This window comes from Alligator mississippiensis, chromosome 1 (assembly GCF_030867095.1).
Source record: "Alligator mississippiensis isolate rAllMis1 chromosome 1, rAllMis1, whole genome shotgun sequence".
NCBI classification, from domain to species: domain Eukaryota; kingdom Metazoa; phylum Chordata; order Crocodylia; family Alligatoridae; genus Alligator; species Alligator mississippiensis.
The window spans coordinates 431,367,547-431,381,848 of record NC_081824.1 but is presented as its reverse complement, the minus strand read 5'-3'; the positions used below and the strand labels follow the sequence as shown (position 1 = coordinate 431,381,848).

General features: G+C 42.4%; 1 protein-coding gene across 6 annotated transcripts in view; it reads left to right on the top strand.

Moving 5' to 3' along the window:
- Positions 1-3,393, top strand: part of SGCG (sarcoglycan gamma) — a 296,440-nt gene extending 293,047 nt beyond the window's left edge. For all 6 annotated transcript variants that reach the window (XM_019481962.2, XM_019481960.2, XM_059720488.1 and 3 more), the window contains 2 exons: positions 439-562; positions 3,206-3,393. In XM_019481962.2, coding sequence (XP_019337507.1) covers positions 439-562; positions 3,206-3,379 — 298 coding nt within the window. In that variant the 3' untranslated portion in view covers positions 3,380-3,393. The remainder of the gene's footprint in view (positions 1-438; positions 563-3,205) is intronic.
- The last annotated feature ends 10,909 nt before the right edge of the window (positions 3,394-14,302 follow it).

Here is a 14,302-nt window from a genome sequence, read left to right as displayed (position 1 = left end):
TTTAAAAGAGGTCAGGATTTCATCCATCATATTCAGTTTGAATATTCTGTTATATTACAAATGAAAGTAAAGTCAAAGCAAATATTGTAAACAGAATTTGAAAGATTAACCTTTTTGCTGGAAAAAGTAACTGAAAACTGACTCTTGGAAATATCAAATACATAGTTTGTTCCTAAATAGAAGGCAAAATAGGGATTAACTGCTTTAGAAATTAACTGTACCACACATGAACTTTAGCTGTTTTTCATTTGAAATATGTGGTCCTTTTATTTTTAAAACAACTATCCATTATTTCAAGTCTGCATAAAGATATAGCTTCCAATATGGCCCCTTATATCCCTATCCAGAACATGTTATATATTAAATTATTTTTTATGATACAAAATAAAGAACCTTATAACAATGCATGACAGTCAGCTTTCCTGTGCTTGCTTTCAGACTGGAATCACCAACTCGATCTTTGAGCATGGATGCACCAAAAGGAATTAACATTAAAGCCCAAGCTGGGAATATTGAAGCACTTTCTCAGATGGATATCAAGTTACAGAGTAGTGATGGAGTGGTGAGTGTGATAAATCAAATTTTTACGTTATGGTTTTAACTGATATTATGTGATAGTGTCATCAGCATCATTAAGCCCTTTTCAGTTCCAACAGTGTGATTGTTCAGATTTTAGTAAATAGGCTGACAGCTTCAGATTATGGTGCCATAATAATGCAGTTTTTATAGAGCAGGGGACTACATAATAATATGAAATGTTATTACTGTTAAATGAGTGTAAGGAAAGACTAAATTCTCTTTGTAAATTTAGCCCTTGGGCCTTGTTTAGTTCCACATTACAATGTCTAATCTCCAAGTACCTTTTGACTACTGAAATCTTCAGCTCAGAGTTAGACTTTGAGGCCTACATCCTCAGAGGTATATAGGCTCCTTCTGACTCATTAGCTACCTGCCTCCACTGGTTGCATTCTATTAGTAGCCTCTGATGCTGCCTACCTTCAGTGCAGAAGTTTCTGCCCATGGCATGTAGTGCCCCTGCTACATATTACATATATTACACAATTAACAGCTTAGTTATGTGATAAATTTAGACCAGGCACCCATGCAAAGTAATTATCACAGGATAAAAATGACTATCTAGCTATGAAAGGAGCCAACCAGCTATAAAGTTAATGCTTGAAAATATATAACAGCTCTATAGCTGGTTTCTATCCAGCTTTAATTTGAATGTGATTGTGTAGTAAGGCCCTAGGTATAGGCCCACTGAGCATGCAAGTATAACATAAGTCCATAAGAATTTCTGTTTCCTGGATCAGACCATAGGTCCACCTAACCCCATTATCCTGTCTCATACAAGGCCAAAGAGTGGATGCTGAGGGGCAGGTAAATAGATTATGTGCAACATTTTCCTCCCTCTGTTCCTCTCCTACCAATGCTTCATTTGTAAAACCACTTGAGAACTGATTTTGCCCCACAGCTGACTATAAAGGCGATGCCCTTTGGTGCTAAAATGGGATTTTCAAAATTCTTGCCTATCTTGCCAACAAAGACTGATGATACTAGGCCATCTAGATCTAAAGGATGTGGATGGGCAAGTGTGAGAGTGTAAAGAGACCCCTTTCCCCCTTTCTCAGTAGCGAGAGTACTCATTTATGAGACATACCTTCAAGTCAGTGCTCTAACTCAGGCAGAGTAGAAATATAATACCAGTTCCTCAGCATCACAGGTGGGTACTCTAACCATTGGGATAATCTGTAATCTGGATGTTACATACACAGATGTAACGTCGCACCTTTTCTTTTGTAAGGCCGCTTCTGGCTTGTTTGTGCTGTAATTCAGCCTACAGGTTGCCCTGGTGAAACAGGCAAGAGAACACCTAGTTTGAGAAGGCTGTTTCAAGGCTTACTGGGATGGGGCTGAACTCAAATTTTTAGGGAGGGTATTGATACTTGGTAGGTTTGCAGGTGATTAGAAACAAAACCATGGGTACCTACAAAGTAAGGCAGTAGAGCTTTTCAGGATATCAATGGATCTATGTCCTTCCCCTCTCAGAGTATACCTACTGGATACAGAGTTTCCCTATGCCTGAAGGGCATTTGTGCCCGAAAGCTTACAAAAAACAAATTTCCAACTGTTTAGTTAGTCTAATAAAAGATATCACATCTACCCAAAGAACTTGTCTACCTACTGGATAAGGATTTACGCAAAAGACAGTAGCGGAGGCAGCATCCCCCTTTCACCATTTGGCCTAGAGGTTAAAGTACTCATTTGTCATCTGGGAGGCAAAGGTTCACTTCTCTCTTCTGAGAGAAAAGGGAACCCACATAATGTGCTCTATAAGAGAATGTGCTGACTGACAAGCTATAAAGGATTCTTAAGTAATGCTTTTTCAGTCTCTCCTGCTGAAGCTGTAGCACTCTGCCTGGCATGACTGGGTATTCATTGAAACAGAGGCAATAACTACATAGCCTAGAAGGGACGGCACTCTGCTAGTGGGCTGCATGAACTTCCTGCTGCAAATTGGGAAGGGTGAAGTTTCAAGTCAACATCTTCTACATCCCAGAAGAGTGTGCTAAGTTCAGCTCTCTTCGATATATCCAAACCATTTCCAGCCAGCCACAAGGAGGGATGTCTTTTGTGGGAGTTGATCATGGTCTGAATCTGCCTGTCAGAGCAGGCCTTGAGGCTTTGCTGGGAAGGGGAATGGCTTGTTGGAGAATCCCACCAGGCTTTACACAAGTGAGGGCTCTAAGTAGCTTGCTGGCATCAGAATTTAGGTGGTTTTGTATGTCCGTTAGCAGAAACATAGACCCTACAGGGTTAGGTGACACTTAAGACAGTCTTTGAGGATCTAAATGGCCTCTAGATGTTAGAAGCTCACAAGACAATTAAGGACCTCAGAGCATGTATATTCTGCTAATATGCTGAACCAGGCAGTGTTGTGCTGAAACGTATCACAATGAGCTGGAAGGGGTGAAGCTGTATATGAATAGTGCTGCAGATGGAAGAAACAGCAGGATTAATCAGCTCTTGCGCCATTGCACTGCAGTCACTACTCTGCTTTTGATTTGGGGTAGCACATATAGAGCAGTGCAGTGCATTTGAGTCCCTTCATATTTTCCAAAATATTCTCCCTTATGTTTGCTGTAAAGTGTTACCATTACCACTGCTAACAACCCTATTTGTCCTGCTTTCTCACATACAGCTTTTGCTTGATGCTGAAACAGTACGACTACCCAAATTGCCTCAAGGGACAACGGGTGGACCTGGTTGGTCTCAGGGACTCTACGAGATCTGCGTTTGTCCAGATGGAAAGCTTTATATGTCAGTGGCTGGCGTGAGTTCCACTTGCCATGAATACAGTCATGTCTGTCAATAAAACACCTAAATATACCACGTTTTCAAGCTTTATATTGTTTTATATTGTTGGGTGACAAACTATTACTGATAGCAGAGTTTTCAGGGTTTTAAAAACAAAGGCCACAATTTAGGAAACAAATATGTATGGAGAAGTCTAGACTGGAAGGGGGAAAAATATGCAGGAGCACAATTAAAATTTAAGTTCAGAAGAAATGTGCCATATTAAATGTTCTGGCAGTGACTTCTGGAAGTCAGCCATACAAAACAGCATAAGAAAAATAATCTGAAAAGATTTGTTTGCAACACTGAACTGTTAGTCAGACAGTTATGTAATTAATTGTTAGTGTTTCCTAGTTGTATGTTTTACTCTTAGATTCATAGATTCATAGATGTTAGGGTCCGAAGGGACCTCAATAGATCATCAAGTCCGACCCCCTGCATAAGCAGGAAAGAGTGCTGGGTCTAGATGACCCCAGCTAGATACTCGTCTAACCTCCTCTTGAAGACCCCCAGGGTAGGGGAGAGCACCACCTCCCTTGGGAGCCCGTTCCAGACCTTGGCCACTCGAACTGTGAAGAAGTTCTTCCTAATGTCCAGTCTAAATCTGCTCTCTGCTAGCTTGTGGCCATTGTTTCTTGTAACCCCCGGGGGCGCCTTGGTGAATAAATCCTCACCAATTCCCTTCTGTGCCCCCGTGATGAACTTATAGGCAGCCACAAGGTCGCCTCTCAACCTTCTCTTGCAGAGGCTGAAAAGGTCCAGTTTCTCTAGTCTCTCCTAGTAGGGCTTGGTCTGCAGGCCCTTGACCATACGAGTTGCCCTTCGCTGTACCCTCTCCAGGTTATCCGCATCCTTCTTGAAGTGTGGCGCCCAGAATTGCACGCAGTACTCCAACTGCGGTCTGACCAGCACCCTATAGAGGGGAAGTATCACCTCCCTGGACCTATTTGTCATGCATCTGCTGATGCACGATAAAGTGCCATTGGCTTTTCTGATGGCTTCGTCACACTGCCGGCTCATGTTCAACTTGGAGTCCACTAGGACTCCAAGATCCCTTTCCACCTCTGTGCCACCCAGCAGGTCATTCCCTAGGCTGTAGGTGTGCTGGACATTTTTCCTCCCTAGGTGCAGCACTTTGCATTTCTCCTTGTTGAACTGCATCCTGTTGTTTTCTGCCCACTTGTCCAGCCTATCCAGGTCTGCCTGCAGCTGTTCCCTGCCCTCCGGCATGTCCACTTCTCCCCATAGCTTTGTGTCATCTGGAAACTTGGACAGAGTACATTTCACTCCCACGTCCAAGTCGCTGATGAAGACATTAAAGAGTATCGGTCCAAGGACCGAACCCTGCGGGACCCCACTGCCCACACCCTTCCAGGTCGAGACCGACCCATCTACCACGACTCTTTGGGTGCGACCCTCTAGCCAATTCGCCACCCAGCGGACTGTGCAGTCATCCACATCACAGCCTCTTAATTTGTTCACCAGTATGGGGTGGGATACCGTATCGAAGGCCTTCCTGAAGTCCAAGTATACGACATCCACCCCTCCTCCTGTGTCCAGGCATTTCGTAACCTGGTCATAGAAAGAGACTAGGTTGGTCAGGCACGATCTGCCCGCCACAAACCCATGCTGGTTTCCCCTCAGCATAATTTGTCCTGCCGGGCTCTCACAAATGTGAGCCTTGATAATTTTTTCAAATACTTTACCAAGGATGGAGGTGAGACTGACCGGCCTATAGTTGCCCAGGTCCTCCTTCCTCCCCTTCTTGAAAATGGGGACCACGTTAGCCCTTTTCCAGTCCTCCGGGACTTGGCCCGTGCGCCACGAACATTCGAATATTCCCGCCAGTGGCTCTGCAATGACGTCGGCCAGTGCCTTCAGCACCCTCGGATGGAGCCCATCCGGGCCTGCCGACTTAAAGGCATCCAGTTCTTCCAAGTGACTCTGCACCACCTCAGGATCTACGTATGGAAGTCTGGCGCCTTGCTGCTGCCTCTCTACAACCCCAGTGAGAGACTTGTCGTGCCCCTCGCTTAGGAACACTGAGGCAAAGAACTCGTTGAGGAGTTCAGCCTTGTCCCCCCTATCTGTCACCAATTGCTTCTGCCCATTTAGCAGGGGTCCTATTCCTCCCTGGGCCTTCCTTTTACTCCCTATATATCTAAAAAACAATTTCTTGTTGTCCTTTACTTGGGTTGCCATCCTCAGCTCCATGGTAGCTTTGGCCCGCCTAACTGCCTCCCTACAAGCACGAGCAGAGGAGGTATATTCATCTTTAGTGATCTCACCCTGTTTCCACTTTTTATGTGCTCTTAACGCATGTAAACTTTTGCTAGTAACACAAATTGCATTAGTGTGAGAAATTCATCTTAAGGAACTACTTGAAATATTTGGTAAGACAAAAGCATTACTTGGTGAATTCAGATAGTGCCAGCAAATGGTCTACGCAGTTTTTTTCTTGCAATAACATAAAACATGAGTAATGTGCTTTTCATATGATTTTGTGAAAAAATATGTCAATTTGCTATTGGCAGACAAGGTTCCTTGCGTGAATCTGATATCTTTTATTAGACCAACCCAAATAGTTGGAAAATAATTATTAAGCAAGCTTTCGGGTTCAAAAACCCTTCGTCAAGCTAAGGAAGTTTCAGCAGTTGGTATGTGTTCTTCCTGGATGGAAATTTGCTATTATCTTTTTTCCCATTTTGGCTAAATATGTATGTTTGCTTTTTCATATAAATATCAGAATAATTCATACACAGTCTCCAAGAGATGATGAAGTCTAGTATTCTCTGTTTTCATAGCTGTTAACTTTACACAAGAAAATATGTTGTGTATTCCACTTAAACAATTCCTTGTGCTGCATATAACATGACACTCACTTTAAACTCTTACATCTTTTAAAACATGGTTATTTAAGTGAAACAGGGAAATTTGTTTGCCCTTGGGAAGATGCCAAGACTATTAAAGATAAAAATATGACAATGCCTTCAGATTTCCCCAATACGTGGAGTTATTTTGGAGCCCACAATATTTCATTAAGATGAACATTGCATTTCCATCTGTAACTCTTTACTGATATTTTTTTATTTCTAGCAAAGAGGTACAAAAGTTGAGTACTTCTTTTAAATGATTTTGAGAAAAGGGTCACTTTTATTTTTAAATACTGGTTTTAGATATACAGTTGAAGATCTCCCTGGTTACTAAAGTATTTGTAAAATGCAGAGGTCTGTACCAATAAACAAATGACACACCTACTTTGCAGGATAAGGGACCATTAATGGCCTATTATGTAGACCCTGGAGAGTCTAAATTTAACCCCTTTAAAGCTTATTTGTATATGTGTCTATTATTTAAGAGTTCCTGTCACTGTAGTGCCTTGGTGCTTATATGTAACTAAATAATAAACAACTTACTAAAATATAAAAGTGCACCAAGTTTGAGGGATGTAAAAGGCACTGTCTTATTGTTTAGAACTTGAGAAGCAGCACAAAACACAACGCAGACAAAGCAAAAGCAGATAAAGACCTCATGTCATTTCCTTAAAATTATTACTTTGGCTCTTTTAGATGATCAAAAGAAACACATTTGTGAGGCTACAAAAAGCAAAGTTGCCTGCCTAGCTATTAACAGGAAGATCTCCCAGTTGGTTTTACCAATCTAATAGCAGGTACAGCCTTGGATGCTCCTTGCTTCAAGGGCTGTTTCTGTATTTTATCCAAGGTTTCAGTAATGTGTCTTATTAAACAGTCTTCTGAATATGGACTGAAGCTCAGGACTTCCTCCTCCTAAGTGAGTACCTTGACCTTTGATATAAACAGTCCAGCAGGCATTTCTTCCTAGCCCAGTTCATATTTCTTTTTTTTTTTTTTTTTGTAAAGTGGAACAGTTTCAACGGGAGTGGTGGTCTGCTCTTCCCCTTCCTTCTATCCCCAAGGATAACCTGGTGGTTCAGCCATTCCTGTGGGACATGTGCACCTAGGCAGGAATGCTGCTCAGGCAGAGGTGGGAATTGAACTCAGGTCTGCCATTCTCACATGTTCAGTGAGAGCTGTAGTCACTAAGCTATGGATAAAAATGATGGGTAGCACTGCCTCCTCTGTTTGGGAAATCTTGCTCTTCTTGTGGTCTCAGATACTTCAAGAAATGAAGAAAATCAGATTCCCTGTGTTGCTGACTGAGACACTCCCAAGAGGGCAGGACTTCAAGCAAACATGGCATCATGCCACTCCTGGGTGGGCTGCAGCTGGACTCAGGGCACAAAGCCCAGCCCGCAACAGCAGCTGCATCCACTGTGCACAAATGGGGCTATGTGCCCTCCCTCATACACCAGGCAGTACCGGCAGCTGCAGCAGTGGTGAGAGAGGGAGGGGACTGGATTAGGGGCAGGCCCTGCACAGCTGGGGAGGGGGACAAAGCCATGAGCAGCTCGTCTAGGGGCCACGAGGAGGGGGGGGCCACACAGGCCAGCAGGGCATGGAGGGCATGTACCCCCAGATCTGCATGCTGGCCAGGCTGGCTGCTGCTGCAGGCTGTAGCCAGGGCTGTGCCGGGATGCTGGGAGCAGGGCTACACAGGGGGCTGCAGGCACCCGAAAATTCACCGTTGCCCCTGCTCCCAGCACTGCTGGCTGGCCCAACCGCAGTGCAGCACAGCGCAGAGCAAAGCAGACCACTGCTGTGAAAAATGCACCACTGCTCTACCTTTCCCCCTCCCCCTCCCCCCTGGGGTCTGCGGGGGGGAGGGGTGGGCTGGAGCTGGAAGGCAGTGCTGCGCTGTTCATGGTGGTGGTCTGCTTTGCTCTACACTGTGCTGCACTGCGTTGTGCTGTACTGTGCTGTGGTCAGGCCAGCTGGTGGCACTGGGAGCAGAGGCTATGGTGAATTTTCAGGTGCCTGTGCCCCCTGCATAGCTCCACTCCCAGCACTGCCTGGTGCAGCCCCAGCCCCAGCCCCAGCCCACAGAGGCAGCTCACCCAGCAAGCATGCAGATTTGGGGGCACATGCCTTCCATGCCTGGCTGGGCTGCATGGCCCTCTCCCCACATCCCCCGGGTGAGCTGCTCACAGCTTAGTCCCCCACCCCAGCTGTGCAGTGCATGACCTGCCCCTGTTTCATTCCCCCTCCTTCCCTCCCTCCCTCCCCATTGTTGGAGGGGGGAGGGAGATCGAGGCTCCAGTGGTGAGGGAGGAAGTGGGGCTAGGGCTGGGGCCTTGATCTGCCCCTCTCCATGGCCCCTTCCCCTCTTCCCACCCTTTCCTCCACAGACTTACCTGCCGGGGAAGAGCACCCCTGCAAAAAATGTCTCCCTCTGCCTCAATCTGTCCATCCCCCACCTTTCCTCCCCACAGACTTACTGGAGGAGGGAAGAGGGGGGGGTTGGCACATGGTAGATCTTGGGTTGCTTTTAAATGCCAAAGGTGATCTCCTACTTTAAAAAGGTTGGTCAGGCATGACTTGCCCTTGGTGAATCCCTGTTGTCTGTTCCTAATCACCTTCTTCTCCTCCAAGTGCTTTGAGGTGGATTCCTTCAGGACCTGCTCCATGATATTTCCAGGGATTGAGGTGAGGCTGACTGGTCTGTAGTTCCCTGGATCCTTCTTCTTCCCTTTCTTAAATATGGACACTATGTTTGCCCTTTTCCAATCTTCTGGGACCTCTCCTGATCACCATACAGCACATCTCATTCAATTCTAGGTCAGGACAACAAATGGATGCCTTTGTCTCACCAATCACTATAACCACACAGGCTCCCCACAGGTCTGGAAATTTGGCAGCAGAGAAGTGGCAATTAGCACTGCCACTGCTCCCCTGTCTCCAGATTTCCAGACCTGGGAAAGACCCATGGGCCTGACAGGGCTGGAGGTTGACCGCCACTGCTCTAAGCTGTTTACTCCTCCATTTTTGCTGCCAGCTGCCCTCATCATCTGATACCTGACTTCATTTGTGAAAACTGAAGTAAAAAAATATATTAAATACTTCAGCATTCTCTGTATCATCTATAACTAAATTGCCTTCTGTATTGAGTAAAGGACCTACACGTTCTTTGGGCTTCCTCTTATTCTTAACTTAGAGTCCTTTTTTTATTGCCCTTTTACATCCCTTGTCAGTTGTATTTCAAATTGTGCCTTGGTCTTCCTGAGGCGGGTAGCATATTATATGTAGTTGCTCTGTTTTGGCAGCTAGTAGAAACATAGTATTTTAAGTTTTAGTAATTATTTGAGAAACAAGTTATATGGTTTACAAAGCCTTCCTCTGCCTGTTTTAGAGTATGGACTTGAACACAGGTGTCTTGCAGTTTAGGAGAGTGACCTATCCAAAAGTTATCAACTAAGTGTTGTTCACTCACCCACTGAAACCGTTCCACTTTGTATTAAAGATGCATTGTGCAAACCTCACCATACAGACTAATGATTAGGATATTCATTGGAGAGCTAGGAGACTAAGGCAATTATACATGAAGGCAGAGGCTGCTCCAGCATGTCAGAGAAGACTCGATTAATCGAGTCAGCTGAAGCATGGTAATTGTTGCGCTCCAGCAGCTTCTTGCATCTTATGTATCAGTGTCCCCATGCTTAAAAATGGCTGCAGGGGCTCTCAAAGCCGTTCTAATTATAGCGTGGCCACCTCCCATGCCCGGAGGGAATGTAAAAGTGCCGTAAGGTAGCATGTCTCCAGCTAAGTAATCCACTGATCAGTAGTGCTTCCAAAAGCTGGGCATCACAACGTCTAAATTCCTTTATGGATCTAGTGCTACATGATTTGTCAAAGGTCCCATCGAAAGTCTTGTGGTTGAGCAAAGAATTGAACCCAGGATCCCAAAATAGCTACAGTTATCCTAATTGCTGGTCTGTCTTTCTTATCTACTGTTGCACAGCTCTATTTTTAAATCTCAGTTTTCTGAATAATTACAAAAGAAGTCCCATAAATGTGGAAGTGTGTGTGGAAAGTACAAGAGATGATCTTCTCCCAAGGTCTTCCTGCAAATATCTTCATATATGTATTTTAGTATTTGAAAATGATCTAGTTCCCACTAGAATGCCACCTTGGTAAAGACTTATAGATAATTTTAAAAGTACCATGGAATTGCTTTAGGAGAAACACATTTCTATTAATTTTGAAACGTTATTTTACCAATGGCCACCAACATGGTGAAAGAATTAACAAAGCTCAGAACAGTGGGTTTCACTACTGGCCAAGTAGAAAGTTTTCCAAAAGTAGTTGTTAATACAAACAGCAGCTTTTGCCCCGATAAGTATTTAACTGTTCATTGTAAGGCAGAAGACAAAGAAACAGAATAGAACAAAATTATAAATATTTGTTAGGAAGTAGCCAAACAGGGCTTCTTTCCCTCTTTGCAATCCAGCATGTATTTTGTTTGCCTTTGTGTAAAAGGAAACTGCAAAAATTAACTGAAAAATTGTATTCTTGAATAAACTTTATATACTTTTGAAAAAAAAAAGGTTTCTCTTTTCATGGTCAATTACTGCTAAAGTCCATTTTAAAACTGAAATGAAACAACTGAAAAGTCCTTTAAAAATACTATTAAGAGGTATATTTTTAAAGCCATGTTAAGGATTGGCCATAACTAAACATCTCATTTCCAGTGTCATACACTCTAGAATCTGTTTTATTATCTGGCCATGACATATTTAAGCTGTAGTACCTGAGAAAATACACAGTTGGATTCAAGCTTTAGAAGCAAAAATTCTAGCATGTTGTATCATACAATCAGCAACACAAACCAAATGGTAGGGGATTTTTTTTTTTTTTTTTTTTTTTTTTTTTTTTTTTTTTACAGAGAATTGTAAAACTGCCTGACCTCTATGTGAAACTTATATACAAGTGTTCTTACAGGGTGCCAACATCAAGTTGCAAACATATGTGTTCTATTTTAACATATTTGTGAGATGTTTGGGAACAATGCATAAAACAATGTTCATGGGAAGACAGGGTCATTAGCTTGTCAACCCTGTACCTTACAGAACGCAGTATTGTCATAAGTCTTTTAGTTCCAAAACATTGATTATTTATAATATGTCAGCATATTGAAGATGAAAAACTTGCTATCTACTTTGGTTTTCACCGTAGGTGTGTACTTTTATACAATTCATTGTATGGGGATGATCTAGCAGTTCTCAAACTTACTAGCAATACCATAATTAAAACATGTCACTTCCTTTTTTGATCAGTGCTCTTAGAATGAATTCTTTTAATATTAAAACTTCTTTCAGATAATTATAAATATAAATTGAATACAGCCATGCCTCCATTTCCAAATCTCTGGACTAAACTATTTTGTTCATAATTTCACTTTGTTCTATTAAATAAACAAGATTCAGCAATGATTGAGTTGCATATATTGCAACAAATGGTATTTCTTTAAAAGCAAACTGTTGTATAAAATACCTGATGTTAGAAAAAAAAAAGTTATGCAAGCATTTTATTTTCTGGTGTCCCTTTCCTAATGCAACTCCATGGTGCTTTTTTTAGTGATAATGCAGTTGTATGGAAGGAAAAGTTGGGAGTGGGGGACAACTTTTGATACCATCTCCCACAGCATTCTAAGGAAGTATGGGTTGGTTGGATGAATGGACTGCAAGTTGGATAGATACAGCTGGCTGGATTGTCGGGTTCAACAGATAGTAATCATTGGCTCAATGTCTAGCTGGCAGCTGGTATCAAGTGGAGTGCCACAAGGGTCAGTTTTCTTCAATATCTTCATTAATGGTCTGGAAGATGGGATGGATTGCACCCTCAGCAAGTTCACGGAAAAGACCAAGCTGTGGGGAGGGTGGATGTAATAGATACACTGGATGTTAAGGATAAGGATTGAGTGTGACCTAGACAAATTGGAGGATTGGGTCAAAATAAATCTCATAAGGTTCAACAAGGACAAGTGCAAAGTCCTGCACTTAGAATGGATGAACCCCATGCACCAGTACTGCCTGGGGACTGACTGGCTAAGTAGCAGCTCTGCAGAAAAGGACATGGGGAGGTTACAGTGGACACTAAGGCAGATTTGTCAGCAGTGTCCCCCTGTTGTCAAGAAAGCTAACAGCATACTGGGCTGCTTTAGTAGAAGCATTGCCAGCAGATCAAGGAAAGTAATTATTCCCCTCTATTCTGCACTGGTAAAGCCACATCTGAAGTATTGTGTTCAGTTTTGGGGTTCCCGCTATAGAAAGGATGTGGACAAGTTGGAGAGAGAGTCCAGCAGAGGGCAACAAAAATAGTTAGGGGGTTGGGGCACATAACTTATGAGGAGAGGCTGAGGGAACTGAGCTTATTTAGGCTGGAGAAGAGAAGACTGAGGCAGGATTTGATAGCAGTCTTTAACTACCTGAAGGGAGGTTCCAAAGAGGATGGAGCTAGACTCTTCTCAGTGGTGACAGATCACAGAACAAGGAGCAACAGTCTGATGTTACACCATGGGATGTTTAGGTTGGATATTAGGAAAAACCTTCTCACTAGAAGGGTGGTGAAGCACTGGAACAGGTTATCTAGAGAGGTGGTAGAATCTCCATCCTTTGAGGTTTTCAAAACCTTGCTTGACAAAGCCCTGGCTGGAATGATTAAGTTGGGCCTGGTCCCACTTTGAGTGGAGGTTGGAGTAGATGACCTCCTGAGGTCCCTTCCAACCCTAATTTTCTGTGATTCTATGAAATGTGCACATGCACAGCTATTATATAGGATTTAGCTTCATATCATGTATAGAGCCATTTATTAGGTCAGTTTCTGCCTAATGTGCCAAGTGCTGGGTTTCACAGAAAGACCACCTATTGATTTTAAATAGCTTGCACGCAGAAATTAGACATGAGAAATTATGTAATCTATGTGTTGATATTCCTGGTTTTATTAACGAAGAGCAAGAGTGTGAACTAACACATTTTTCAGCAACTAAAAATTTAAAATGTGAGGTCAGTTTCTCTTCTAGAGTCAGTACACAGTCAGTACACTAGCCCAATGTTTTTAGTATTTATGAAGCCTAGTTAATTAGAATATATGGAATGAGCAAGCAAAGAGGTAATTACAGACCTTCAACTAAAACTCACACTTGGTACTATCCCTGCCATAACCACTTATGATGAGGTCAGATACCTCAGCGTGACTTAATACACCCCAAGATGAAGGGTGAAAGAAACCGCATGTAAAAATTGGATGTATATTCAGGTTGTTTGTCTTAATTCAATGTCTAAAGTTTAAATTAGCTTGTAAGCCACTAGAAGCAAGGGCTGCTTTCCTCTTATAAACTATTGGTATGTCAGTAGTATGTAAAAATATACAACAAACAAAGATAATACAATATTGTTCTGCAAATCTGTATTAAAAGATCCATCATATCATTATTGATGAACCAACACATTCATTAATAAAATATATAGAAAATATGCACATAATAATTGAAAAGATCCTCTGCCGCCCCACAAAAGGCTCATCTAGAAACAGAACTGCTATCATCATGGTAATTCCTTTACACTGTTCTGCCAAGTTTGGAATTGTATTCTGCTATATTTGGTATTTACAATAATTTAGACTGAAAAGCACTTTTAATAAAACATTTTTAAATTGCCTCATGTCAATAGTAATTTTAGTGAAGTGTTTATCTTGCCATGCTGAATATTTTTTAACCTAACTATAAAACCTCAAGCTACTTGATCCACAACATTAGTTCAAAAAGTATTGAGAATAAGCTAATTTATTTATTTGATGAGTACACTGAGACTTCAGTCTTATCCAGTCACTGTTACTAACACTTAGAAAAATAAACATGGTTTGCTTTAAAAAAGTGTTAGCAGGCGACAAATGCACAAAGGAAAAAGGCATTATTACATATGAGAATAATTTAAGTCAGCCTACACAAACTAGGCTGATCTATTATTTAATCTGCACAATTGTTTCAAATGAACTCTTCTAATTTATAAACTGAAGACCAGTCAGAC